Genomic DNA, 27,499 nt, shown 5'->3' with positions numbered 1-27,499 from the left:
TGCCCACTGTGCCTGCTTGGACTGTATCTCTGAATTGTGATACCACTCTACATGAGTATTGCCAGTTAGTTTGAGGACTAGCAGCAGCACATTATAACCTGGCAATTAGTGATGCAGATGTGTTGCTCCTCTTTTTGGAGTCAGTGCCTCTGGATGCTACACTGTGATGTATCCACTGGTTCAGAGCTACCAGAAGATTTACCCTCCATTTCTGCATGGTGTGGTATACATTTGCCTTTATTTTCCTGGACAGGCATGTTTAAAAGTCCCCAGTGCAGTACTGTAAAAGTTATTTCTGGTTCTTACAAAGAAAAACCACTTTTCCTGTGAGATTTATGTCATCCTAAATTCAGAAGACCTAAAAGGTAATAATGGTCAAAAGGAGATAATTTCTTTTTTCTTTTTTTTTCTTTTTTCTTTTTTTTAAGTTGATGAAGAATACAGAATGGGAACATTTAAAGTTGTCTGCAATATATTCTGTACAGGGCATAGAATGAGGGTCATGCTTTGATAAGTACCGGTGTCACATACCAAACCTCTGTCTCCTTTAACTAATCTGTCTGTGCACGCTTGCCCTGATAACCCATGATGAGTGGCTGCGCTTGGTTTCACACTGGAGATCAAATGCGGCTTATTGCAGCTGGCTGTGTAGGGAAGTAGGTTTGGTCATACCTTCTCATTATTTAATTACTTTTCCAAAGAACTGAAACAATCCCCTTTTCCTCCAAACACACGTCACTGCTTTAAGGAGGGTTGCTGTTGTCTCTCTGGGTACTGGTTCAATCTTTCATGTTACTACTGGCATTTTCCTTTGCAAAATGAGCAAATCTTAGCATGGTAATTAATAAATGAAAGGTTGAAATGTGTCTGCAGGGAGAACCAGTTAAAACCACAGTGGTCAGGAGGGCTCACTTCATGTAATCCCATTTACATCCGTGTGTGTGTGTATTTTGTTCTCTGTAAGCAATGCTCTGTGTTTCACCCCCATGTTTTTCATTAAAAGACTTTGGTGCTTGGTGTGCATCCAAAGGAAGCTAAATCATCTTTGTTCCACCCTTGATGAAATCAAGGTGCGCAGAAAGCTTGGTTTACCCAAGCTGAGACAGGGAAGGGAGGTAAAGGTGGGCCCTGCCATTTCCCAGTGCTTTCCCTCCATCCCTGTGCTACTTACCAGGGAGACAGGCACGAAACTGGCTGCAAAACCCCTGACTGTTGTGACCAAGCAAGAGATGGGTGTGGAAAGGAGCTGGTGTGGTCACAGTGAGGTCAGGCAGCTCCTCGGGCTTCTTGTACACTTTTTTCAGCCTTGGTGCAAACTCTAGCATTAACACTTGGGTCATTTCTAAAAGTACACAGGCTCAGGAAAGATACCACAATCATAATTTGTCAAAGATCTGTTGAGTTATCCCATCTTCAGAACCCACATCTGCTCAGCTGTGGACATCTGCCTCTGTTGGCTGTCTTATGTTTACTAGTGAGATTACTTCCAATAAGCTTAAATATTAGGTTTTTGCTGACCAGACTGGTTTTGATTGAAAAGGGTTAAAATTTACTCATGAAGTAGCTCCTCGGAGAGGCTGGGGACAAAGAGACCTGGTGAAAGCAGCTGTAAGTAGTTCAAGATAACAGCTCTCCCAGGTGCTGGTGGAAGAGGGTGGGAGCTGAGATGCAGCTGTCCTGGACATGGTCATTATAAATGGGCTGTAACCCCCCTGCTAGCTTTGTTGTGGGTGCTTACAAAGTATTAAGTGGCTCTGTTGCAGAAGTCCTGGGTTATGTCACATCTCAGTGCAACCTTGTGCTTTGGAGGTGATCCCGTAAGGCTTCATCCAGAAAGGAGCAGACTTGTTCCCTGCAAGGTTGGGTTTTATCTGTTTCCTTGACCCTCTTTGCCTAGTTTTTGTTGATCCTTCTTGAGAGAGGAGTTAAGGGTGAAATAAGAAAAAGGTGTAGTTCTGTCTAAGTATGTCTTTAAGAGTCTGGCTGTGCAGAAGTACAAGGAACTGTGAAATGAGTGACTGAGTCAATGTGCCAGATAGCTAAAGGCATCTCAGGTGTTGTTAGATGCTAGTGTCCTTTCATTTGAACAAGCTCTGTGTGCATTACTCTCAAACAGGTGAAGTGAGTGGACGTGAGTTCCAATGTTTGCTGCTGTTTTGCTCTTGCTTCTCATTTGGAGCTATGACATGCCATCAGTATCCTTGTCCTGGGGGACTATTTCTGCTGAGTTCTAACAGACATGGGATCAGGTTGAAGTGTGGTGGGCCTTTCTGGAGGACTGTGCAGCTGAAAGGAGATGTCAAGGTGCCCTGGAAGGCTGGGGGAAAGCAGTTAGAGAAGGGGAAGGGGAGGCCAAAGAAAGAAGTGGTTACAGACCTTTGTGCAAGAAGAGCAAAGTGGTGGATAAACAGGAACAGAGGGGAGAGATCTTTAAAAGGTGGTGGCAAAGTGGGAAACTGCAGCAAGGAAAACAACTGGGAACCTAATTTTGGACAAGAGGAAAAGCTACTCCACTGATTTTGGGGCTGGATTTATCATATGAGAGCATTTATCTTGAAGTGGGAGTAGTAAGAGCCATCCTGAGCACTGTAAAGCCTCAAGGCACAACTGGTCTGAATGAGACCTCACAGCATCTTTGTTCAAGCTCTTGTTTGCCTCCAGGGACCATGTCCAATTTCTCAGCCCCATGAGGGCACAGCTGTGTCTGCACTGGCCCCATCGCTTCTTTCTAGGCCTCAGGTTAACAAAGGCCAAGGGCATGAGAAATGAGGGCTGGTTTCTTTTCTGTAGGTTTTTCAAAGCAGTCAGAGGTGGTTGGGGATCAGAAAACACTGCTGAATGTTTCCCGGCTTTTATCTGATGAATTATGTGTGGGTGCCAAGACATTTTGCTAAATATTAAGTCTTAACTTTAGAAAATGGAAAGCCTTTCCTCTCCAGAAAGGTTGGCATTAAGGCAAGTGGCGATTGCCCATGAATGATCCTCTTTGTTTGCCTTCCCTTACTCTCACTTGATTGCTTTAAAATATTGCTGATTGCTCGAGTAGTTGAGAAGCCTCTCTTGGAAATCTACCAAATATGCTTCAGAGTAGTTTTTTTATGATTTGCATTTGTCCTGGGTTTGATATTCTGTCCCCCCCTTTTCTGACAACTGAAGAACCAATTTAATTCCTTGCCCCTGTGCTAGCCTTTTGGTGGAGGCAGTTTGGCTCCAGGATTTGTTAATAACATACAGTTGCAGTTCAGCTCCAGGTGTTCACATCATACCCATCTACTGCTCAACGACCTAACACAAAACTACCATGTGGCTTGAGACCCATTCCTTGGGGAAAGGTGGCCCATCACACAAACAGCTTACGGGCTGAATGGGCCTCATATTAGCACTGTGCCAGGGGTGCTGGACACCCCTGGGTTCTTCTTATTGCTTGGAGTGGTTATCTTTGTGGATTAGGACAGAGGAGCTGAATGTGGACATGATCCAGGTGCCTGCAGAGATCTCTGAGCTAGTGCCAAGCAGATTAGGCTTGATAATGGGAGATTTCAGCTGTCCTGGCACAGTGCTGTGCTGAGTTTATTAACTCAGTGGCACTCCTCTGACACCTTTTCTACCACCTATACTTACCACATAGATCAATTCGGTGTTACAGGCTTATCATGGAACGGTTTGGTTTGGGAAGGATCTTTAAAGATCACCATGTTCCAAGGCCCCTGCCATGGGCAGGTACACCTTCCACCAGTCCTGGCTGCTCCAAGCCCTGTCCAACCTGGCCTTGAACACTTCCAGGGATGGGGCACCCACAGCTGCTCTGGGCAAACTGTTCATATGTCTCATAACTCTTGTAGTAAAGAATTTCTTCCCTGTATCTAATCTAAACCTACCCTCTTTCAGCTTAAAGCCATTCCCCCTTGTCCTATCACTACAGGCCCCTGTAAGAAGTCCCTCTGCAGCTTTCTTACAAGCCCCTTTAGGTACTGGAAGGCCGCTCTAAGGTCTCCCTGGAACCTTCTCTTCTCCAGGCTGAACAGCCCCAGCTCTACCAGCCTGTCTGCCTAGGAGAGGTGCTCCAGCCCCCTGATCATCTTTGTGGACTTGCTCTGACAAGTCTGTGTCCTTCTTATGCTGGGGACCCCAGAGCAGACAGCGCTGCAGGTGGGGTCTCACCAGAGCAGAGGGGGAGAATCCCCTCCCTGGACCTGCTGGCCACACTGCTTTTGGTGCAGCCCTGGGTTTGGTTGGCTTGCTGGGCTGTGAGTGCACATTGACAGGTCACGTCCAGCTTTTCATCTGCCAGTACCCCCAAGTACTTCTCCACAGGGCTGCTCTGCTTCCTTGGCCTTGCTGTGGTTGAATGCTAAACACTAATTAAAGCCAGAGTAAGGCATGTGAGTGTTACAGCTCTACTCCTGTGTTGAGTGAGGTCTCTTTTGAGGTGTCATAATTAAATATAAGTTTAAATATGACACTTAATTTTCATCCCCCTTGATCCCTGCTGTCATAGTCTGGTGGGTTATTTAGGCTGGGAGGTCTCTGGCTGCCTGGGGGAACAAGGTCTATCGGATTTGTGTGGTGTGTGGGGATATCTCCATTTAAGAAACTTCTTACTTCTATGATTTTGAGATAATAAATTGGCTGAGTTTGCGGAGGGAAAATGTCATACCTGAGTGAGAGCTCAGCACTTTGCATATTGACGAGGAATCTGCAGTGAATGGTGCAATACAGTGTTGCACTGTGTGTTCACCCTTTCCTAGACAACTGAGAAGCCAACCATGGAGTCTGGACACATAGGACAGCCAGCCTCATCGGCACTGTGTGACTTGTTTCAGATTGTAGGTGAGACTGACCTCCATCATGCTGCAAACTGCCTTATCATTAGTGATCCTGGAGACAAGAAGGGCAAGAGAGCCCATGGCCAGGAGAAGCCAAGATGGACCTGGATTAAAGCCACAACTCAGTGGCCTGCCATCACTTTGGGCACCCTTAAATGGCAATTGCTCCTGCTGAAAATGCATTTGGGCTGCGTGGCACAAACATCTCCTGATTGCCCCACTCCAGGGTTGTGAACAATTGCAATTAAGCCTATTCAGCCTGATAACGAGGCATTCAGGGATTTAGGAGTTTTATATGGTTCAATTAGACTCAATTGTTAAGCCTGAGCTTTATTAAGTGCTCCTCTGAAGTCTGCTATCTGCCGGCAATCCTACTGCTTAAAACTGCAGCATAATCCTGGAGAGCTTTGGGTGATGTTTTCAGGCAGGAATTGTCAGGGGGGTGGGGGTGGAGGGGCGGTGAGGAAATGTGAGTATATATGGACATTAAGCAGTTAATTCCTGGGATGTTTTGCTGGAATGGGGGAACACCAGCCTGTTTTGCCTTTGGGCTCAAGCTGGTGCCAGAGGGATGGGAAGAGCTGCTCTGCACCTATCCTTACTTTTAAACCCATGCCTAGAGACCTGGAAGCAGGCACTTATTAATAATTCAAATGTCTTTTAGCAGCTGTTTGAGACTGTCTTATTTATTAATGGGACTGTGATGGTCCCATAAGCAGTAATGAAGTGTGGAGCCCTGAGGACACTTTGTACATCCTGTTTTCCCCCTCATACCCCTTGGCTTCACCTGGACCTCTAGGATCAGGATGGGGCTGGGATTCCCTCATACTTTGCATTTCCAGCCCACTTCGTTCCTGTTCACCCTGGGGCCTCCTGGCTTTCGCTTTTCCTTTCGATCTTTGACCTTTTTGGCCTGTTTATCTCTTGGCCAGAGGATCTCTAGCTGCAGGAACAGATAGGACCTAATGTGGTGTGACTGATTATTCATCAGGTCTGGAGTTCCCAGGACCCTGGGCACTGCAAAATAACTAGTGGTGTGGGGAGGAGCCCAAGGTGATCCCCTACTTTGAGCAGTAAAACTGCTTGTTGTTTGGGATGCGGGGTCCCTGGTTGTTCTTCTAAGTTTTTTCTGAGCTGAACTCTTCTCTATTTGTGTGGTGCAAGCTCTAGAAGGGCTGGATGGGATGTTTCGCCCTGCTTCTGCGCTGCCATAGTGTGCAGCTCCTCTGGCTTTGACAGATGCAGGAGGTGGCTGGAGGTGGGGGCCCCTGTGATCACATGAGGGTGAGATGTCAGATCATAGAACAGTTTAGGTTGGAAGGAACCTTTAAAGGTCATCTAGTCCATCCCCCACTGGTGGTGCTCCTGCAACACTGTGTGGGGCTGATCTCCCTCCTATAGCAGGGGGCCTGATCCTCTAGTGTCTCACCCATTCCCAGCCCTGCAAAAAGAGTCTGCCCATTTCACCCAGAGCTTTGTGGTCACCCCACTGTGCCCACACCAAGGAGGCAAGTGTGGCACTTCTGTCCTTTTTGGGGTCATTTCCCAGGCCTTTGAACCCTGGGGACTGGACACTGGAGACACCTGTGTTCCTTTCATGGCCCTGTGCCTCAGTTTCTTGCTGCCTTTTAATACCAATTCTATCAGCCTCCATCTAAGAGACCATCTCTTACAAATCTCTTTGCTCTTGTGAGATGAGACAAAGTGCAATCACGATTTTGAGATACCTTGACCCGTGCCCCTCCATAGCCTTCCACCACTCACGCAGCAGTGTCAAACTCCTGTATTAGAACCATATATTAGTTTTACACCCCACTTCTGGTGTTTCCCACCCTCTTCAGGTGCTGATAAATAACTTGGACTCTTTGGCCGCCTGGAAACAGAGACTTTCTATCCCTCTCCCCACCCATTCCCCAAGCTGGCCCCTTCCTTTGCAAACATCCCAGTTATTTTATTATTATTTTGTGCCCACGAGGTAAAGATTTTTATTTTTTTTCTCTCCACTCCCTTTCTCCCCCCACTTCGCTCCTGCATTCCTGCTGAAAGCTACGGGGTGGCATCCCCAGTCCCAGCCTCCCCTCCGCAGCCTCAGTCCCAGCTGCTGGCCTGCGGAGAAGGAATCGGACGTGGAGGGCGGGCGGGGGGGGGGGGGAGATGCCCAGAGCGGCCCCTCCTCCTGCCTCATAACTTCTTCTTCCAAGTGTGCAGGGAGTTTCACTGCAGCCCGGCCGACTTGGATGCCAGTTTCTGGGGCCGTCGGACCCTCTCGCCCACGGGGAAAAGCCAACGCGCAGCAGCTTTGCCCAGGTAAGCAGCACCGGTCGCCTGTAGCTGTCTGTCTGCCTGCCCAGGTACCAGGTTTTGTACGCTCTGTTGTGTTTTTTCTACTCTCCCCATTCTCGGGTTGCAGTTAAATGAGCTGCAGCACGAAAGGCATGAGAGCGGGCCAGGGGCGATGGGGAGTTCGAGGAGGCAGCAGCCCCTGGGGCAGCAAGCTGCCTTCCAGCTTCCTGGTGCATTGCAATAGTGAACCCCTTGCTGCTGCCTCAGAAGTGCCTGGGATGCCCAAAACCTGTCTGGAATCTGAATTTGGGGGCGACTTTGCATTTTCCGGGATGGGAGGTGGCTCAGGGGCATCAGCTGGTCTTGGAGGCAGGGAGAGGTTGTGAAGAACTGTCATGTGTAGCACATGGTGGGTTGTTTTGAGTTTTTTTGAGGCTTTCTGGGAGGAAGTGAGTTCCTATTGCCTCCTTTGATGCACCCAGGAGGTCTGAGCATTGCAATGGGCAGAATCTGGCACAAGTAAACCACCCACCAGTGGAATAAGGAGCTACATTTTTCTTCTAATCTTGTTCAGTTGGATTGTGTGATGTGGTTCATTCAGGTGGATGGTAGTAAAATAGCAAGTGCTGAAAGCAAGTCCTGGATCAAAGCTCGAAGAACAACGGAGCAGACCCCACTGGGACTAATAACTCCAGACAAAGTGGGTATTTCAGCAGGTTATGGGAGAAGCAGCAGAAGGGGTTAGTCCGAGGCCATTCCTGGATAGAAAAGTCAGATGATTTCAAGGGGAGAAGTTATTAACTTCAGGGTGGGATTCTGCTTTTCTGCAGCTGGGCCCCACTGAGTCTGCAAAGGTTGTAGCGTTGCAATGAATGCAGTGACCACTCAGGTGCAGACCACATGCATGCAGCTCTGAGGCTTGGGTCCGCTTCCTTCCCAAGCCAGCAGCAAGTCACACAACCCAGATTTTCTTGCCTCAGTAGCACCAGCAGTTAGGGTGATTGAGATCCTTTGGCACAGTCCACCCATTCCCACCTCCTTCTGTAGATGCTGAAGTGATGTCTTGCAGGGAACAGCAGTGATTGACAATTTTGTTTGGCTGCTATCCATCGTAGACCCAAAATAATGTAATTTCTGCTTGCAATCAAGAATTACAAGAAAGTGCCTTTCTTCTGGGTAGGGAAGAAAATTAGCCACCAGGCAGATGATTCATGGGGTGTCTGAAAAGTCTTTGTGGCTCTAACAAAAAGGTTGGTTTGTAGGATGGAGTCTGCAGAAATCACTCCATGCATTGCGTTATTGCATGTGTCAGGAGGAGCAGAAAGAGGTTGGATGATGCTGTTTGGGCTCCCCAGTGATTCTGCAATGTGGCCCCTTCTGCAGATATCTCTTCTTCAGTATCCCACGCAGCATTAGGCCAGGCTGTGCATGGGGAGATGTGTTGGGTCAGAAAGTGCATGAGGTTGTTTGAAGCACTGGCACGTGAATATGGGGAGATGTCCTGGCACTGTCCTCAGCCTGGCTGAGGGTGTGATGTTTGTACAGTGCAGGACTGGCAGTTGCTGGGGTGGTATTTCCTCTCTGGAGGCTGTTTGAAGGGCAGCTGCTTAGGGGATTTTTAGTAGAGCAGCTTTGTCAGCTTTCCTCAGTCTTAAATATTGGGGCACTGGGGCTCATGACAGAAAGTGGGTTTATATGCATGAAAGCTTGTCTGCTTTTTCCACTTAGCTTTCCCAAACATGGCTTGTCTCATGTTTCAGCTGTTCTCAGATTTTCCTGTCCTAAACAGTACCTCCCCACTAGGTTTGTTCCTGTGACCCTCCTTATTCCAGATAGTGAACTAGGGAAAAAGGAGAAATGCAGCAGGACATCTCAGACTCCCTTGTCTGGCCACCTGGGCCCCTGTCCTAAGCAGTGATGCAAGGATGATGTCCCTTTGCCTGTAGGAAAGGTCACCCAGTCACCATGAAAGGCTTTGCAGCCACAGTGTGGAGCAGACCTGCAACCACTGCTGGAGGACCACATTGGGGAGCTTTTGGGTCTGTGCTTTGGAAAAGCACTTCCCTGGGGAGACCATTTCATAGCTGTCAGGGACCAGGGCTGCTCAAACAGGCAGCGCAGGTCTGTGTAAATGGGAAAGCCCGCCAGGGGAGCGGGGGAAGGATGGATGAGTGTAGCTGCAGAGTGAGACTGCTGGGATGAGTGATGTTTTGAGCTTGCTGCAGCAAGCAGGAGGTGGTGCAGGTGGTGGTGGAAGGTGGGTGCTGTGTTCATCTCGGGCCTCACCTTCGAGTGGAAGGAAGGCAATAAATAAATTTGTGTAAAAAGTGAGAGATTTGGGTTCAGATCCTTGCACGGGCCCTGCTGGTTGGTTGCTGAGGGCTCCCAGTGCAGGGACTGGGTGCTCTTGCCCTGCCTGGGGGAAGATGCTCTTGCCCAGGCTGGTGAGTGGGTGCCTCTGGCTCAGCCTCTCTAATTCACTGTCCATAAATCCTCCTTCCCCTGCATCTTGAGGGAGCACAAATCCAGCAGTGACTTCTGGGAGAGTGGGAGGAACAGAAAGAAATGTCTGGGATGGGTTTAGCTGCATCCACAGGAACTTTGGTGGGAGCATCCTGTGGTGCCCCAGAGGAGTGAGCGGTGCAAGTGGGCTGAGTCACCATGACATCTTGGTGGCAGGGGCCAAGTTGTGACCTCGTGCCACAGATAACTGCTTTCTGGGAAAGTTCCACCACTGCCATGGCCTGATCCTTCCTGTTTGTCCAACTTGCCCATCAGTCTGCCCCTCAGCACTTCATCAACTGATTTTGTTTGCACAGTGAGTCCATGAAAGTCTAACCAGTCTGGATAGATATGGGGAGCCAGTTCTCTCTTCCTTAACCATCAACACCAGTCACAACCCACTTGCTTCAATGCCACAGCAACTCGGTCAGGGCTGCACGTTAGACCTGGGATGCAATAGTCCAAATCAAGATGACTATCTAGTTGCACCAGCTCAGCAGCATGAAAATGCCGGTGAAATATGGGAAGGTGCATATGGGAAGGGTTTCACTTGCTTAATGGAAACCGAATCTGAGACTTGTGGTGGCTCCATCCCTTTAAGTGGGGACTCTGCACAAGAGGGCAGCTTATTTACATCATGACCGCTCCAAGAGACTGCAGGGAAAACTCAGGGCCCATCCTCATCACAGGAGGCTTTGTACAGATATGGCCCCTCAGGGTTATATTTTATGGTGGGCTTGTGGTACCCCACTGAGGCTGACTCCTGACCAGGGCAGACTTAGGCTGTAGGGTAGGGGGGTGGCGTGGGGTGGTATCTGTGGGGTTGGAGTAGCAGATTGGCAGGGTCAGGCTGCCTGCATAGGGTTCTGAGTGGCAGATGGGGATGTGCAAGTCCCATGCACAAGCCCTTCTCTTGCTTGCTCCTGCTGTGCTCAGCTATAGTCCTTGTTCCTGCAAGAGCAAGGCAAATTTGCTGGAGGCAGTGAAATGGCATCAGCCCAGAGGCAACAGAGATCTGCTTGGAGAATTACCCTACTGCAAAACCAAGAGGCTCCCAGGGGATGTGGGACCTCAGGCTGGGATCTTTGTTTTCTTTGTCCCAGCTCCCAGTCCCTTCAGTTGTGCTAAGGAGCACTTTGCAATGTGAATAACCTCCTGGAAAAGATCCAGCTAGAGTGTGAGTAACCTGAGAAATGTAGACCTGGCTGCCAGCCAAGTAGTCAACCCCTTGATCAATTGACTTCCTAACCCTTTTTTTTTTTTTTTTTTTACAGACACACACACACACACACCCCCCATCTATTGATCTTGTCTGTAACACCTGCCTGCCCATCTGGAAATATTACCTTTGACTCTGCCAATACATAATCCCGCTGGGCAGACTTTTCACCTTCTTTATGGGAAGACAGATTAACAAGCATTGTCTTGTGAATGCCCAAGACAGAAGTAGGGTGGAGAAACTGCAAATATCCTTGAAAACATTATACCTGTTTGGTGGGCAGCTCATGTCTCCATGCCACAGATGGTGAGGGATCCCCCCTTGCCTCTTAGCCAGAAGCAGGGTGGCTCATTTCAAAGCTGAGCATTAAACTGGGTGGAAGTGTCAGAAGCTGAAGTTGTTTTCAAGGTGTTCCCTTTTGCAGGGGAAGTACCTAGTGACTGTTTGACTGTTATTACTTGCCTCTCCTTTAGCTTTTTCCTTTTCACAAGTGCATTATTCATTTTTAAGTAGGATTCACATTGTGATACTTCTCAGTAGGTGCATGCCCAGGTGATGCTACCAAAGGCTGTATTAGGATCAGAAGCTCAGTGGGGAGGCAGCTGGGGTTGAAGCAGAGCCATTTGTTTACCGTAGACCTCTGATGAGCAGTGATCTCCAGCAAAACTCTCCTTCAGTTATCTACCCCAAAACTTCACTCTGCTCTTAGCATTTCTTGCAAGAAGGAGAGATTAGGGGTGGGCAGCAAACCCTCCTTTGTTGTTTGCAACAGTTACACAAGCAAAAACATCAGTCCCCCCAAACTGGGTCTCTTGGAGAGGAAGAGACAGGCTAGAGATGATCTTCACAACCACCGTCTGACCATAACTTTCGTCTTGGAAAGGTTTCTAAGTTTAGCTAAGAAGGTATTTTTACTATTGTTAATGTGAAAACCTGGTGTGTGGGGCGTCACCATGGTGTGGAGGAAAGGAGAGGAGGGTCTGGCTTTCATTTCCAGGATTCATAAGGTATTTTTCTGCTTTTCTCCTTGGTGCTTCTAAGCTGAAATGCTCCATCCAATACTCCCAGATGCTGCTTGCATGATTTCTGCAGAAGGTGAAAGGTGGAAAAAACAGCCCCAGCTGCAAGTGGTCCCATACCAGGGAAGAGGTGTCACCTGCCAGTTATCTCCAGTACTTGTTACCTTTTCATCAGCCTTGCTGCCCTCTCCCCAGTGAGGAATGGCCAGAAACCAAGGAGGTCTTTCTTCCATTAAGTTTTGCCCTTAACTAGCTGTTTGCATCACATTTGAGCAAACCTTAACCTGTGCTTTGCTCCATGTTTTGTGACCCTGATGTGAACAACTGCAGGAGCTGTGGAGGAGGATATTGAAGCTGTGGTGGAGCCTGATGAGTGAGGAAAGGATAGGGCAGAAACCTCCCCATGCCATGTCTCCCATCCCGGAGGAGAGTCATAGCCAACCCTTGCCGTGCTCTCAGGAGACCTATTGAGATGTTAATCCAGCTGCTTTTATACATGACCCCCCATCTTCCCACCGCATTTCCTGTGGAAACAACAGCTTTGGGGTCTAAACCTCGAGTTGGTGGGACTGGGAGGCCAGCAGCCCTTGTGGGTCACTGCCTTTGAACAAACCAGGCATGTTCAGCTGGGTGCTGAAGCGGAAAATAAGCTTCCTCCAGCTCTCACTTCATCTTCTTTTATTGAGCAGCCTCACAAGATTTACCATCATCTCTGTTAAACATTACTATGCCGTGCAACCCCTTTAAATCAGGAAAACAATGGTATTTATTTAAAAAAAAAAAAAAGAGAGAGACAAAACACTTTCTTAAAGCTCACTCTTGCTCCAAGAGAGGGAGGGGAGCCATTTACCCATTCTGCAAGGAGCAGCAGTTTCTTGTGATTGCTGATGCTGCTGTTGTTTAAACAGGCTCTGCGCTGCAGCATGTGGGTAAGAATGCTCCTTGGAAAAGGCATCCTTGCATTTCATGGAAGTATTATCTGGAGCCAAGAGAGAGTGCCACCAGGAGGGCAAGGTGAATCGAATCGATGCATCTTCAGAAGCAGGGGAGAGCTGCAACTTTGAGGACATGGTGTTTGCTGGACCTCCAAGGAGGTCTGTTGGCCACTAGAGCTGCCACCCCTTGCCTGCAACACTGTCACTGCACTACCACCAATGGCTTCTGCTGTGTGGGTGCCTACATCAGGGAGACACTAACTCATGCTCTTCTAGCTTCCTCCTGGCTCTTCTGGCTTCTATCTGGGATGATCATTTGGGGCACACCTTGACTCAAGATGGTGCTAGATCAGAATTCAAGCTTTGGTCTAAAAAGCAGATGCAGCCACTTGGAGCATCAGGGTGTCAGGTGGATAAAACCTCATTTAGCCCTTCCTGGACAGAACTCCAACCAGAATCCTAGGGGGATTTTTGGTCATCTCTGCCATGCAGGGACCATTGTACTTTTTTTCCCCAAAATCTGCATGATGGCCGAATGCCAGGGACCCAGCATGGCTCTTTGGGAGCTCAGCTGCCTTCTCGTCTTCTGTCCAACCTGCTAGCCCTGGGCAAGCCAGTAGTGGACAGAACTGGGCTGTGCGTTGCCCAGATGTTATGGCAATAGGGGATATGGGGAGGGAAACTATGTGGGCTATGCAAAATGCTCTCCTTAGTGCAATGAGGATGCCTGTGTCCCTCTCATAGCTGAAATGAAGTAGGTTCTTGGACCCAACCTGCATCACTGTCTCATTCTAAGAGAGCTGGTGAAGGTGTAGATACAAACATGTCCTGGAGATAAAGCTTAAATTACCCAAAGTGTTATCTACATAGGGTCTGGAAAGCCATGTGACAGCTCTGAGACTGGAGGAGAGTGAGCTTCTGGAGGATCCATCTGTCCTAGTCCCTTCTCTCAGCATTAGAGCGAGAGCTGAGCTGCAATACGGTGCTGCGTGGTGCTAGTGCTGTTGTGTGCCAGTGAGGGACCTCCTGGATCTGAACCCAAGCTTGCTGCTCTTTCCTTTCCTGAGAGGTCCATGCAGCACAGCCTGGGCAAGGGTGTGAGTGGTTCTGGGGGGCAGAGATGCCTTGGGTAGGGAACATCTATTGCTGCAGGGCTTGCAGGTTGCTTTTGGGGGCAAAAAAAATCAGATCACTTCATGGCAGCCTCTTCTACTAGATGGTTTGATGTTAGGGATCTTGGGAACCAGTGCCACCCAGCAATGCACCCTGCCCTGACTCCTTGGAGAACCCAGTGCTGGGGTCAAGGCACATGTAGCATCTGGTACCCAAGATCTTGGAGCAGGAGTTGCAAGGCGTGGAGAAGAAACTTGAGATGGGAATTAATTGGGTAAGTGTCATGTTGAGACAGATGAGCCAAAGGCCCACTGATTTTTCAGCTATCTATTCATGTAAGAGGTGCATGAGATGGTTGCTTTCATGGTGTTGTAAAATTGCTTGTGAGTGCTGGGCTGACTCAATGATGGGGACATAGACCCCAAAGCATCAGTGGGTGGGCGCGAAAGACAAAATACAGTCATGCACCATCTAGGAGCTACCAAAATCTCTGCTGACCACAGGACTGCTGATTGGAGCACTGTCTTGTTTTGATATTAGTTATTGATATTTTTAATAATTTAGGAAATCCCATTTTTCCTTTTCCAGTCATGTGGCCAAAACTTCACTGTCACTGTAGTGAAAGAGATCTTCCACAAATGGAAAATCCTATATGAAAATGCCCCCAAAAGGGGTGTGAATACCCGCGAGAGGGGAACAGCATGAAATCGGACATGGCCATTCCCAGCTCACAGCAGCTGAAGGAACTGAATACGTTCAGCCAGAGTTAGTGCTCCTGATCCACGTAATTAATTCTGAACTGTTTGGACTGTGTTATAATCCTTGTTTAGCCTGAGAGAAGGTGTCCACTGGGCTTTCAAAGAGACTGAGGACAAACCCAGCCCCTTGGACTTGATTTAAGCTGTGATTTTGGGTATCATTTTGTACCTCTGCCTGCAAAGGGAGCATCTCCTCCCTGTGGGTCAGCCCCTCTGGCTGCTTCTGGACAGTCCCGTGCAATTCAGAAGTATGCCTCCAGCTACCGAAAAGTCAATGCTCTCATATTTCTTCACAAAAACGGCTTGAATTCTGTGTTCAAGGATTTAGAGAGAAATCAATTACCATAAAAATCTATTAACTCCATTAAAAAAGAGACTAAACTTTTGACCGCCTAAGGCTTATTTCTGTCAAGCGAGGAATAACCCATGTTTAACCAGTTTGTTCTTGCCATCCAAATCTACCATTTTCCTTGGGGTTTGATAATATCTTTCATTCCCCTGCAGAAAATGGTGCCTAATCACAGGAGAGGAGCTGCAGAAATGCCCCAGCCAGGCTCTTCCATGTGAACATTTCAAAGCCAAAGGAGAGAACTGGCATTTGCTCAGCAGCAAATTATGAACCCGTTTGCTTGCAAAATGGACAGACCCTCTAAGCGACACCAGCTATTGCACTTTCATCCTGTCTTCTGAGCTTTTCTTACATTAGTGACAACATACTTCTTTTGGATGAGCTGTCAGTACCGTTTTGGAGCTGACGGTTGTGGTCTTTGCTCTCCACCTCTGTGAGCTGTCAGGGTTTACTCCATTCTTTGCCTCTTTGCTGGTGTCTTAAGCCTCAAGCCCTTCTTTTTATTTTTCATCTTGCCACCAGAACTCAATGATTTGAATCTGTCCTTTGCTTTAGTTGGTGCAGTCTGTGCCTTGTTTTCCCCCATCTGAACATCATGCAAAATTACATGTAGAGGTGCTGGGATCTTGGTGACCTGTTCATATTGGTACCACTAATAACTGGACCATCTCCACACCTTTCTCCTGCTGGTTTCTCTGGTGGTTCCACATCCTGAAGTCCCCATTAATTCTCTATTCAGACTTATCTTTATATTTCAAATTACGCATCTCAGTGTGATCTCTTTGTGGGGCTGTTGGGATCTCTCTCTACAGGATTTATCATAGAATCATAGAATGGTTTTGGTTGGAAGGGACCTTTCAAGGCCATCTAATCCAACTCCCCTGCAATAAGCAGGGACAACTTCAACTAGATCAGGTTGCTCACATCCCTGTCCAACCTGACCTTGAATGTTTCTAGGGATGGGACGTCTACCGCCTCTCTGGGCAACCTGTGCCAGTGTCTGACCACCCTCATTATAAAGAATTTCTTATATCCAGTCATATAACTAGTTTGATTTCATGGTGTGCCTGGCAGTGCTCCATGAACAGGAGTCTTGGGGTGCTGAGCTGTGTGCAGTGATGCAGGTGAGATATAGCTGAAGACTTGGCTTCAGCTGGAGCATTCATAAGGAGGTGTCCCTCTGCATTCTCTGCTGAATAATACAAGGTTGTGCTCAGCCTGCAGTCTGTCAGAGGGAGCTGCAAATAGAACTTTCCTCTGTCCATCTGGCTGTTTTCAGGAGACTTGTATGAAAATATTTGAGACCTGCTTCCCTCTGTCAGATTTGGCTGACGTTGTCAAGATTTTGCTAGGTTGGGAGGCAGAGGTTCTGTCTGTCTGTGTGATACATGCCACGGCACAGTGGTGGGCTTTGGGACATGGATCTGTACAGATCCCCTGGGAAGGTTATGCATGGCCAGGTGCGGCTCTGTTATGTAGGTTTTGTGTCTGTATGTGACAGGGATAGAAGTTTGGTGGATGAAGTTAGCAGCACCTGTCATGAGTGATCCTGGGGCAGGAGATGTGTGACATCCAGCTGGAGCCACAGGCAAATGGGAGGCAGGCACCAGCCAGATGAGACTGCAAACGACCGTGTCTCATCCCTTATAGACAGACCTTGCTGACAGGGTTATTTGTTTATCCCAACATTTGTTTGGGGGGTGGGGGAAGGAAGAAGAGTTTATTGCAAACATATACACAGGAAGAATAAATGGAGGGGAACAGCCCAGCCTCTGGCACTACTGCACATATGTAAGACCTGCTTTTTTTCCTCTCTTACCCTCTTGCATCTTGCCAGGCTTCCTACAACTCTGTCATCTGATCCAGGTGAGGTAAAGGGAGAACCTGGTCCATCAACTTTATGGAGTTTGGAGGCAATTTGTTCAAGGAACTGTAAAACCTGGTGAAGTTGCCCATATAAATTATTTACTTACAGGGACAGTAAAAGATCAAGGAAATTGCTGGGATTCCTTTCAAAACCCTGAAGTTTATGAGGTTGTTGCCCTGCCCCTACCAGGTTTCTCTGAAGATCTCCGTAGCAGTTTTAGGAGGTCTTTGACAGGGGCTGGTGGCAGCCAGTGTCTGCAAAGATCAGCTAAGACCTTCTGGATTGAAGTTTGCTCTTTGTAGTGTATAAAATGAGCACTGTGGTGGCATCTACATGAACGGGTGATTCTAAGTGAACTGAGCTGCCCTGAGCTGGACAACAACAGCAGAACAAATGGCAGTCCTCCATCAGCCTTGCTATCCTGAAAGATGGAACACTTGGAAGGGGCAAGCCCAGGTGTGATCTTGGCCTACTGGTGGGCTGTGAATGGAGAGAAGTGTTGGAGCAAGTGTCTGGAAGCTGCAGAACAGCTCTTGACCCTGATATGCATGTCCCACTCTGCCTTCCCTCACCTAGGGTTGGTATTTCATACCGAGGTGAACCCTTAAATGTAGTTTTCAGGAAGGGGAAAACCAAGAGAGAAAAGGACCCATTTTCCTTTCAAAGTCAGAGAACAACACCCTTGAATTTGGGATCATCTGTAATCGGGATGTGCTGCAGTCATCCATGAAGGACCCACACTGGCAATGCAACAGCAGGAACTGGATGGGTTTTCACCCCAAGTCAGCATTTGCAGCTCACCACTAGAAGGCAAAGCACAACTTTATTTTTTTTTAATGTGATAAAAGTTAGAAATATTCTAATGTTCAAAAATTGAACACAACAGTTCAACATGCATGCACATGTGCAGATATGAATTCATGTCTGCCAGGAAATTTTAGTTTGTGGCATCCAGATTATGAAACTCTTTTGAATCCTTCATCATTGCAATGTGAATTCAAGTTGTGACTCTTCTGAGCTCGAGCCTTTCCACACCTGCAGGGTCTTTGCGTTTTGTGAATGTTAACATTTACTCACTGAAGGCCTGGGGCTCACCATGCTTGTTCTTTGTGTCTGCAGAGTCTTCTAGGATTTATTCCTTATATGACTATTTCCCTATTGCTGTTAATGTGCATTTTTTACTGTATTTGTTCCACACTGAAGCATTAAACAATATCAGAACTGTGGAAAAAAAATTGGAGAAATCACGTTAAGTTTTTATCTGCAAAAACGTGCCTTGGCTTAGCTGCCCAAAGTGACTGCAGAAACTCAGACTTATTTTTTGTCACTTAGGCCTTTTTTTTTTTTTTTTTATTTCCTGTATATATGTAAACTTGGACAACAAATGCTGAAGATTCAGAGGTGCTTTTTTTCCTGTCCTTTTTCCCTTGCTGGCTCCACACCCCTTTCAGGGGTGACCATGTCAGTACATACTCGGGCCCTGCTGGTCAGTACTCTGGCCAGTGGTGCAAGGAAGCCAATGGTCTGGAGCTGACCTACTGTAAGGTGACATTGGCACATGCCTTGTCATATCACATAGACATCTTGGAAGCATTTTCCTATTCTTTAAAAATAAACCACTGTTTCCTTGGAATTACCAAGAGGGAATGGAGATTTCTGTTAGCATTTAAGCTTTTTCTGAATTATTTTTTTCCAGGCTTTTGGGGCTCAGTTTCTCCCAAGGGGGTCAAGCAGCAAGGAAATTTCATCCTTGATTTAGGGCAGGAATGGGAAGGATGAGATAAGAGAGGATAAAACATATTTGGAAAGAAAAGGCAGGAGGTATCATTTAGCTTGAGTCCAACATCAAGCCTTGTGTCTGAAAGTAGAATCACATAGAATGGTTTAGGTTGGAAGGGACCTAGTTTCAACCCCCCTGCCAGGGGCAGGGACACCTTCCACTAGACCAGGCTGCTCCAAGCCCCATCCAACCTGACCTTGGACACTTTCAGGGATGGAGCAGCCACAGCTTCTCTGGGCAACCTCATCACTCTCACCCTGAAAAAGTTTTTCCTAATATCTAATTTAAATCTACCCTCTTTCAGCTTAAAGCCATTCTCCCTTGTCCTGTCACTACAGGCCCTATTAAAAAGTCCCTCTGCAGCTTTCTTACAAGCCCCCTTAGGTACTGGAAGGCCACTCTAAGGTCTCCCCGGAGCCTTCTCTTCTCCAGGCTGAACAGCCCCAGCTCTACCAGCCTGTCTGCCTAGGAGAGGTGCTCCAGCCCTCTGATCATCTTCATGGCCTCCTGTGGAATCTCCTCCCTGGACCTGCTGCCCACACTGCTTTTGGTGCAGCCCAGGGTTTGGTTGGCTTGCTGGTCTGTGAGCACACATTGCCAGGTCACATTGAGCTTTTCATCCGCCAGCACCCGCAAGTCCTTCCTCAGAGCTGCTCTCCATCCATTTTCCACCCAGCCTTTCTTTGTGCTTGGGATTGCCCTGACCCACTACGTACAAACCTATTCTGAAGGTATTGAGTTTAGAGTTTGTTAATTTACTACCTATCTTTTCTTAATTACATGGGATGGATCAGTGAGTGCCAAAGGCAATGGGGGCCATGAGCACTGGTGGCCTCCAGGGATGGTGTGTGTGTTAGAGAACCTCGATACCAGGCAGGACCCCACGGGGTGACATGTAGCAGTGGACATGCTGACACAGTTATGAAGCTCATAACACAACTCTTGCAAAAGAGGTGGGGGTAAAACCAAGTGATTTTGGGTCTCAGCTCTGCACTTCTGCTCCATTAGTTGATATCCTAGAAGTTTGTGTACTTCTGTTAAAAAGCCTGCATTTACTTGTTTAATTTTGATTTTTGGTGGGGTTTTTTTGAGAAGGGGGGATTGTGGTTTTGCTTTGAAGCCATCTCCACAGAAACTAATGGAGTTACAAAGGAAGGACACAGCACAGGTTAAGCACCACACAGCAGAGATCTTGATTATATCCAAGTACACCCAGCAATTAGGAGAACAGGGAAGGAAAATAAGAAACAGAAAACACATTAGGGGAACTTAAGTCCTGAGGGTCTCAAATATGGGTGTAGCTATGTGATGGACTAGGTGACCACAGCCCTGGTGCCCCTGCAGTCTAGACACACACCAGGCTGTCCAGGCACTTGATCTTCATGTTGCTTGTTTGGGGATTCATTTAGGGGGAGTTACTCCAGGCTGTGCACAGGAACTCAGCCTTTTTTTTTTTTTACAAAAGTGACCTGATTCATCATGCAATGTGATTTTGTGTTTGCATGTTGATAGCTGGAAGGAACAGCCCTGGCAAAGAGGTGGATGAAGTCACGGAGCTTGTCTTTTCCTCATGTTTGTAATTTCCACCCTGAAAGTAGTCTGTGCCTCCCTGTGAAATCTGCTCAGCCCAAGACAAGCAGGTGAGGCTCAGAACAGGATAAGAACTTTTTATTGCCCATTAAAAAAGAATAAAAGCCCTTCTGACAACACCACTTCTGCTGCAGTTGTTGCTTCACAGAGAAAAATCCCTGCTTCCCAGAGGGAGACTTCCGTGACAATTTTGGGGAGTTGCTAAATCACCCAGAGGCAACCAGAGCTTTCAGCTGCTGTTGTTTGCTCCATGATGGTGGGCTGGCTTTCAAAGCATGGCAAGGGAGTTAATCCTGGATTTAGGAACCTGAAGTTTAGTCACAAAACAGGCTAATAAAGCCTTGAGTGCAGGTGATTGCTGTCTGCAGTGATCTTCTAGTGATCTTTCCTCCCTGAATAATTGAGGAAGCAGATGCTTCGCTCTTTCATCACACTACTAATATTTATATTTAGGCTTAATTGACTAACGTTGTTGCCTGAAGAAGGGTACTGCAAGGGACAGGTGCTGAGGGAGCAAACCTGGGCTCTCCCCTGTAGCCAGCATCAGAAAAGAGGTGAAGAAGTTAGTGGATTTATGGACTTTAATGCCAATTGCCTAAGACAAGATGAGCCTTTGCAGGTGGTGAAAAGCTTCCCTTGCAACTATAGCCAGGTGGGAGCATCATGCTCAGCTGACATGCATTAAAGCCTCTTTTCTCCTGCAGATCAATGACTGTCCAGGCTGTGTTCTGACTCCAGGAACCAAGGAGTTTCTTCCCAAGGAAAAGGAAAATGTTGTATGCTCAGATCCTTGTCCTGGCAGTGGCTGTGGTGCAGTACAGAGCCGTGGCCATTCATGAAGGTATGTGACAAGTGGACTGTCATGAATGCAGCAGCTGAGGGTGATGCCGAGACACATCAGGAAGAAAAAGACCTTTTGCAAGCAGGTTTTTGTTAATGTCATGGATATACACAGAGATGCTGTCACGGTGGAGTTGTAGTGATGGTGCCGTTACCTTCTGCACAGGGTCCTTCTAGGTTGGGATTATCTCGCTACCAGAGCATCTCAGCTGGCCCCAAAAGGCAGGCAGAACCTGACTTACTGCATTAGGGTTTGTGGGGAAATTTGGGCTCTTCTCAGTGTCCTGCCTCTGATACTGTTCTGCCTCAGCTGCTCTAGAGGAAGGTGGGGAGAAAGAGAAAATTTGTCCCCTCCTGAGTCCTCTTCTATCTCCAAGGCCTGGTCCAAACCATCACACAGAGTAAATGAGGGAAAAGACTTCAAGGAAGTCTTGAAGCCTCTTGCTGCTGCTTAGAGAGTCAAGGTGGCGCAAGGTCTTGCCTCCTCCTGGCTCCCTGTTGCCTGTGCAAGCCCACAAAGGCCTTTTGGGGAGGAGAGGCAGAAGACAAAAGGACCCTAGAGAGGAGCCTCATGGAGTTATGGCATGTCTCTACCCTCAGGGTCCTGCAGGAGGGGAAGGCTTTTTGTGAGCATCCTACAGAGCTAATGCAGAGCTCCCAGGATGTCATGGGGTTGGGCATGAGCCAGTGGGTCCTCGCTCTGAAGTGCTCTGCAGCAAGAAGCCCCCAGGCTTTGAAGGTGTAAATTCAGCAAACTCAACAAGGAGTTAATGGAAGCTTTGGCTTCAACTACAAAATTAACTTGATTAAGTTCCTGTCTGTCAATTAAGCCAATATATTCAACTATAATGCTATTTAATTCAAAGCTAGGAAAAGTGCAGTAAATCAACGTTTACAGATGTCTCTGGCAAACCTGTGATTGATGAAACGTAATTTTGGAGGTGCATGGAAAATTTCAAATAAAATCGTATCCCCCTGTGATTAATATAGCTGTCTGTGTTGGTATTTTCTCCAGAAGGTACCAATCCAAATATGCTTAACATCACATGTTTCCAATGACAGCTTCAGGTACCTGATCCAAGCAGCAAACACACCTGGGTTCTATTGCCAAGCTGGGCCCCACTGGAAGGGTGCTGAGCTTCTGGCTCAGCATCTCACAAAGCAGGCTTCAGTTGCCCCTTCATAGAGAAAGGGCACCATCCTGCCCTTAATCCTGTGGAGCTCTTGCTTGTTGTCTTTCTCCTTGTTGTTCCCTGGATGCAAATGAGGGCAGGGGCATTGTGCAGGGTCAGCAACACTCCCAGGGACCAGGCACGGATGGAGGATGCTGTCTGGGCATTTGGGACATGGAGAGGTAGATAGCAAAGATCCCTGTGATACCAATGGCATTTTAAGCATGTTTTCCAGATCAGGGCCAAAAATGCAGGTCTCCCAGGAAAAGCCATCTGCACTGCCTTGAGTAGCTCCAAGAGGTGGGTGATTTTGGGAGGGCTGATGGATGGTCTTCTCCATCTTGCTGAACCTTTGTTGGGGTTTTCTTGTGGTAACACAGGTTGTGGTTACCCTGTGAAGCTGTTGAATGATTTCTACCGGTTTTGAGGTTGGAGCCAAGGACTGGCATTGCCTTCCTTCCAAGTCCTTCTGGGGGAACAGGGACATTAAGGCCCAAGCTAGGGAAAAGGGGTAGATTCAAAATAGAAGCAGCAGCTGGGAAAAGAGCTTATGTTCATCTGCTATGAGCAGCTGAGCTGTGTCCAAGACACCCCTGACATCTTAGCTGAAAAGCATTTGTGGAGGATTGAGAATTGAAGGGAGATCTCAACAAAGAGCTCTAGGAAGGAAAACTGAAATAATTGTCTCCCGTTTTTGTCAAGGGAAAGTGCTTTCTTTTCCCAGCTGGGTACGGGTTAAACCAAAAAGCCAGTCATTATTTTTCTGCAGTAAACAGAACTGTTAGGTTGTGAAGAGCTTGGTATCAGAAGGCACAAAGAAAGGTGAAGAAACCAAAAGCCTTAGGTAACAAAGAGCCTTGGGCTGCCATCCATCCACAGCCAGCACGATCCTCTGTCCTGCTGCGTGGCCAAAGGGGATTAATCAGGGATGCAGCAATGAAGGAAAGCACAAAACCTGCATCTTTCCAAGCCCTTTAGACAGTCTGCTTATGGAAATAGGGAAGTCAGGGAAATTGAAGAGGTCAAGCTAAAACAGGTGCAGAAGCATGAGATGCCCGCCTAGCGCATCTCCCCAGCAAACTGGAACAAATGCTGCAGCCTGGTTGGATGCGAGCCGGGGGCTGCAAACCTGCGGTTGAAAGTCAAGGCAGTGGCTGGGTAAAGTCCAAAGCAGCAGTGACACAAAATGAAAAAATGTGAAGAGGTTGAATCCAGTGCTGGTGATCAAAAGACAAAAAAAGCCCTCCTCTAGCAGTTGGCACAGTCTGCTTTTTAGCAGCCTTACAGTAGTAAGTCAGCATCTGTCTGTAAGGGAGAGAAACATGAAAGAAAATACACATTTTTAACATGCTTTGTAAAGCCTTCATAAATTTTAATGTCTCTAAAAGTCATCAGATTTCTGTCCCTGAAATATATTTATTGGCTGTCTAAAGAAAATTAAATTCAATTGAGATTGAACACTGTAAAGGTAAATATGCCTTGATGTTCATTAAACAAATTTTCCTGTGCACCTATCCCTTCCCTGCCAGCTGGCGTCAGATAGCTCTGGCTTGTACAGAAAAAACACTCAAATTCTTCATTCTTTGCACAAGATACTGTTCACGCTCAGGGCTGCTGGCAGCTTGGCAAGAGAGGAGTGTTGCAGAGCTCAATGCACGGCGCGTCCCGAGCCCTCTCTGTGCGAGTCTGGAAGACTTGGTTGTTTTAGGGCTGGCAAATCATGGGTGGCCAGGTGGCCGTGTGTCTGCATGGGTGTCTCACGCTGGCTCTGGAGACCCTGATACAAGAAGCCCAGGATGGTTAGTGGGGTGGCAGAGCTGCCACATTCCCAAATCTCAGTTGTGCAAGGCTTTGGGTGTCGGTGTCGGCCTCTGGGTGTGTGAAACCCTCAGGTATCCCCTTGCTTCCAGCATGTCCTACAGACCTGAATGGTTTGGTGGATCTGGCTCTCAGTGTTTGTGCTTCAAATGAGGAACTTCCCCTGGGTGAGAACAACAATTGGGAAATTAGGAGGAAATTAAAGAGAACAAAGTGGCCTGTTGCTCTGGGAAGCCCGTGATCACATATTTCACTGGGCTTAAACATGGTCTCTCTTCCTTAGTGCAGTATTTTGGGGTTCACATGACTCAGAGGGGTTTATCTCCTTGCTGGCTCGTTGCATGGTGTGGGGTGAGCCTTCCTGCCCCTCTTCTCCTTCAGCATGCAGGACAGCAGAGGTGGCCGACATTTTGTTCCTCGTGGGGCAGTCACAGGGCACAGGGAGGGAGAGCTCCCGGCTGGTCAAGGACTTCATCAGCAGCATGGCCTGTTCCTTTGAGAACGTGGTGATGGGCAAAGAAGGCATCCGGTTGGCGGTGGCACTCTACGGGGAGAAAACAAGGTGGGTCAGTCCATCCTCCACCACCAGCGCCCAGGATTCTATAGCCCTTCAGCTCTAGCTGGGCAACCATGTCCCCATGGTTAAAGACCTCTTGCTGCTCTGCTGAACCATTGCAAAAGCAGAGCAAGAGTTCAACCCCCAGCAATGTCACCAGAGTCTAGAGGTGCTTGGTGACAGGGAACTCTTTGGGAGTAGGGAGGATGGTATTTAAAGCTGCTACAAGGAATTCTCCGCTACCCAATTTTAGATACTGTTTTACGGTAACAGGGCTCTGGAGCTCATACCCTGGCGTCCCTTGACCACTGTGAAAAGGACTCTTGCATTCATGCAAGCCTAGTGTGACCAGCTAAGTGACGATGTTATTGCTGGTTATTACCATTATCAATGCATCCTTGCTGTAACAACAGTGTTTTCTTGCTGTTTATTCACCCATATTCCCCCATTTCTCATTCCCAGGATGAGTATTGAGCTCACGGATTATGTGAACATCAAAGAAATGCTGGTTGCAATTCAGAATCTTTCCTTCAAAGGAGGCAGCTTAAAAACAGGGTCAGCCCTGGCATTTGCCGCTCACACCATGTCTCGCCTGGACATGCTGCGAGAGGATGCAGCAAAGGTAAGTGACCTTCTGTGATGACTTCACTGGTGTCATCTTCGGTAGGGATCAGACCTGTAACTTCTTCAACTGAAGACAGAGATGAGAGGTTTTGGTTTTATTTATCCTGTCTGATTTTTGGCTTGCATTTGAGTTACCTCATTTAGGAGCTCATTCAGCTTCAGGTCACTTTATCAGTGACAGAGACAGGCACCTCCAGATTTTCAAAGAACTGACTCACTTCTTAAAAATGCTCATATTACCACATGAATTGCAGAGGGACTCAGTGCTCTAGTCTTAAATGCTTCCAGATGAGTACCCAAATTTGGGGCACTTACTGCGTAAGCTAAATGAGCAGGCTCGAGGCATGATTAAGACAAGGAAGCAAGTTGTGGTGTTGATGCAGGTAGCTGTTGCTAATAGCCTGCGCACACCCACTCTGGTTACAGACAGTGGCACTAAGTTAGCATCTTACTCAAAAAGCAGACATGTTGTAGTGTCTTTACCTTTCAGACATCAGTTCTGGGTCAATGCTTTCTTCAGATCATTTAAAAAGAATTATTTTGTTCATAATTTCTAAGGGGCTCTGAGGATGCTAAAGAGAAGGTGCTACATTTTGGTTTGCTCTGCAGGCTGCGTGAAACAGTTCACTCTGCTCTAATGGTAGATGGTCTTGACATTAAGAACGGGGAAGCCACATGGGGAATGGATAAACCCTATGAATCAAGCCTGAAACCATCACAGCCAGCTTTCACCTCCCATGGGCCTCCCACATTTGCAGTTTGGTTCTGCACCTTCTCCTTTGCTCTGAGATCCTGCATGCCAAATGTGGTGTATATGATCCGTGTGATCAGTGTGGCTGATCAGTGCGGTCAACGAGACCTGTTTTGAGTTACAGAGCAGGAGGGAGAACATGATGCTACAGGTGGGATGTGTTACCCACCTCAATTACTTAAAGGTGTTGCAGCAGGGTGTGTCTCCGTTATAGCATCCCATGTGCCAGCCATACCTCCTGCTATGTGATCTGACATGGGACTGCCCAAAAACCTCGAAAGGTCTGGGATTGCTGAGGTGGCTGTCATTCAAACCCAGGCTGTGGCTAAGAGAGTTTCTTACCGCCTGATAGCACCATCTAGGTGCCAGTGGCCAAATGTATTGTCTGGGGTTCGGCTAAGTCCTCCTTTAAGAGCTGCTCTTGGGTACTTGCAGGGGTGAATCCTCTCTCTGTGCTGGCATTAATCTCCTTCTGGAGCTAGAGTTCTGTCCCAAACAGAGGTGAGACACAGCCAAGCAGGAGGAGACATGCAGAAAAGATGCTGTCATGAGCAGCAGCATTTATGCTCTGTTCCTTCTCAGCTCATGCTCATGAAAACTGATTTCATGTGAGTTACCCCAGAGCTGTCGGTTATTGAAAGATTTATTTTCAGGTGCCCATCCCTTTAGAGAGAGTGACTTCATCCGAGGTCTGGCTTGTCAGTGTGAATATCCTGTGACTGTCTCTGTGACCTCCTCATGTTGTGCTCTTTCATTCCCTGGCTCTTATGCCAACTCTTGTAGGTAGTTGTTTTGATCACAGATGGGAAATCCAGTGACTCAGTTGAAGATGAAGCCCAGATCCTGCAGGATAAGGGCGTGACGGTGTTTGCTGTAGGTATGTATGGACACATTAATTTACATGGAGCATTGCCACCAAACACTGACTGCACACTGACATGCAGTCGATGCACTAGGGAAGATTCCTGATGCTTGACACCCCCCTCCTGTAAAAGCTGCACCCATCCCTAGGCTCAGCCACTAGCAACTACTGCAAGTACAGGAAGATCACATCTGTGCTGTGCTTGAGTGTTTTTTGTTGTTGTCAATAGCTGATTTATTCAGTGGAAATCTGTGGGTTTGCATCTGTCAAAACACTTGCGAATTCAGGAGTTCCATAAAAGGCAAAATGTTTTGATGTGACATTGTAAAAAATGAAATGTTTTTACTTTTGAAGGTTTCTCTTAATGGGGTTCAGACACTGACTTCAGCTACGTTAAAAATATCCATCAGAATAACTCCATGGGCAAGGAAATGTTTCAGCACACCCCCACCCCAAGAGCTAAATACAGCCATTTGTTAGAAGTCAAATCCTTCACTTCAACAAATATTTCAGAGGAGAAGAAGGGGATGGTGGTGGTGGTGGTTCATTATAGAGAGAAACCAGGTCAATTTGGACCAATGTGACATGAAAATTAGGGGAGGGTTGGTTTCTTGGGGTTTCCCCCCCCCCCCCCC

At 47.6% G+C, this 27,499-nt stretch overlaps 1 protein-coding gene across 1 annotated transcript in view; it reads left to right on the top strand.

The window, feature by feature from the left end:
* The first annotated feature begins 7,038 nt into the window (after positions 1–7,038).
* The window catches only part of LOC130149750 (collagen alpha-1(VII) chain-like), a 116,274-nt gene continuing 95,813 nt past the window's right edge, over positions 7,039–27,499 (top strand). Inside the window, exons 1-5 of the mRNA XM_056339721.1 lie at positions 7,039–7,133; positions 20,946–21,082; positions 24,453–24,633; positions 25,090–25,249; positions 26,786–26,879. Coding sequence (XP_056195696.1) covers positions 21,013–21,082; positions 24,453–24,633; positions 25,090–25,249; positions 26,786–26,879 — 505 coding nt within the window. The 5' untranslated portion in view covers positions 7,039–7,133; positions 20,946–21,012. The remainder of the gene's footprint in view (positions 7,134–20,945; positions 21,083–24,452; positions 24,634–25,089; positions 25,250–26,785; positions 26,880–27,499) is intronic.

Source organism: Falco biarmicus, chromosome 5 (assembly GCF_023638135.1).
Source record: "Falco biarmicus isolate bFalBia1 chromosome 5, bFalBia1.pri, whole genome shotgun sequence".
NCBI lineage: Eukaryota > Metazoa > Chordata > Aves > Falconiformes > Falconidae > Falco > Falco biarmicus.
Note: the sequence above shows the minus strand (reverse complement) of the source record. Positions and strands in the feature narration are given on the sequence as shown.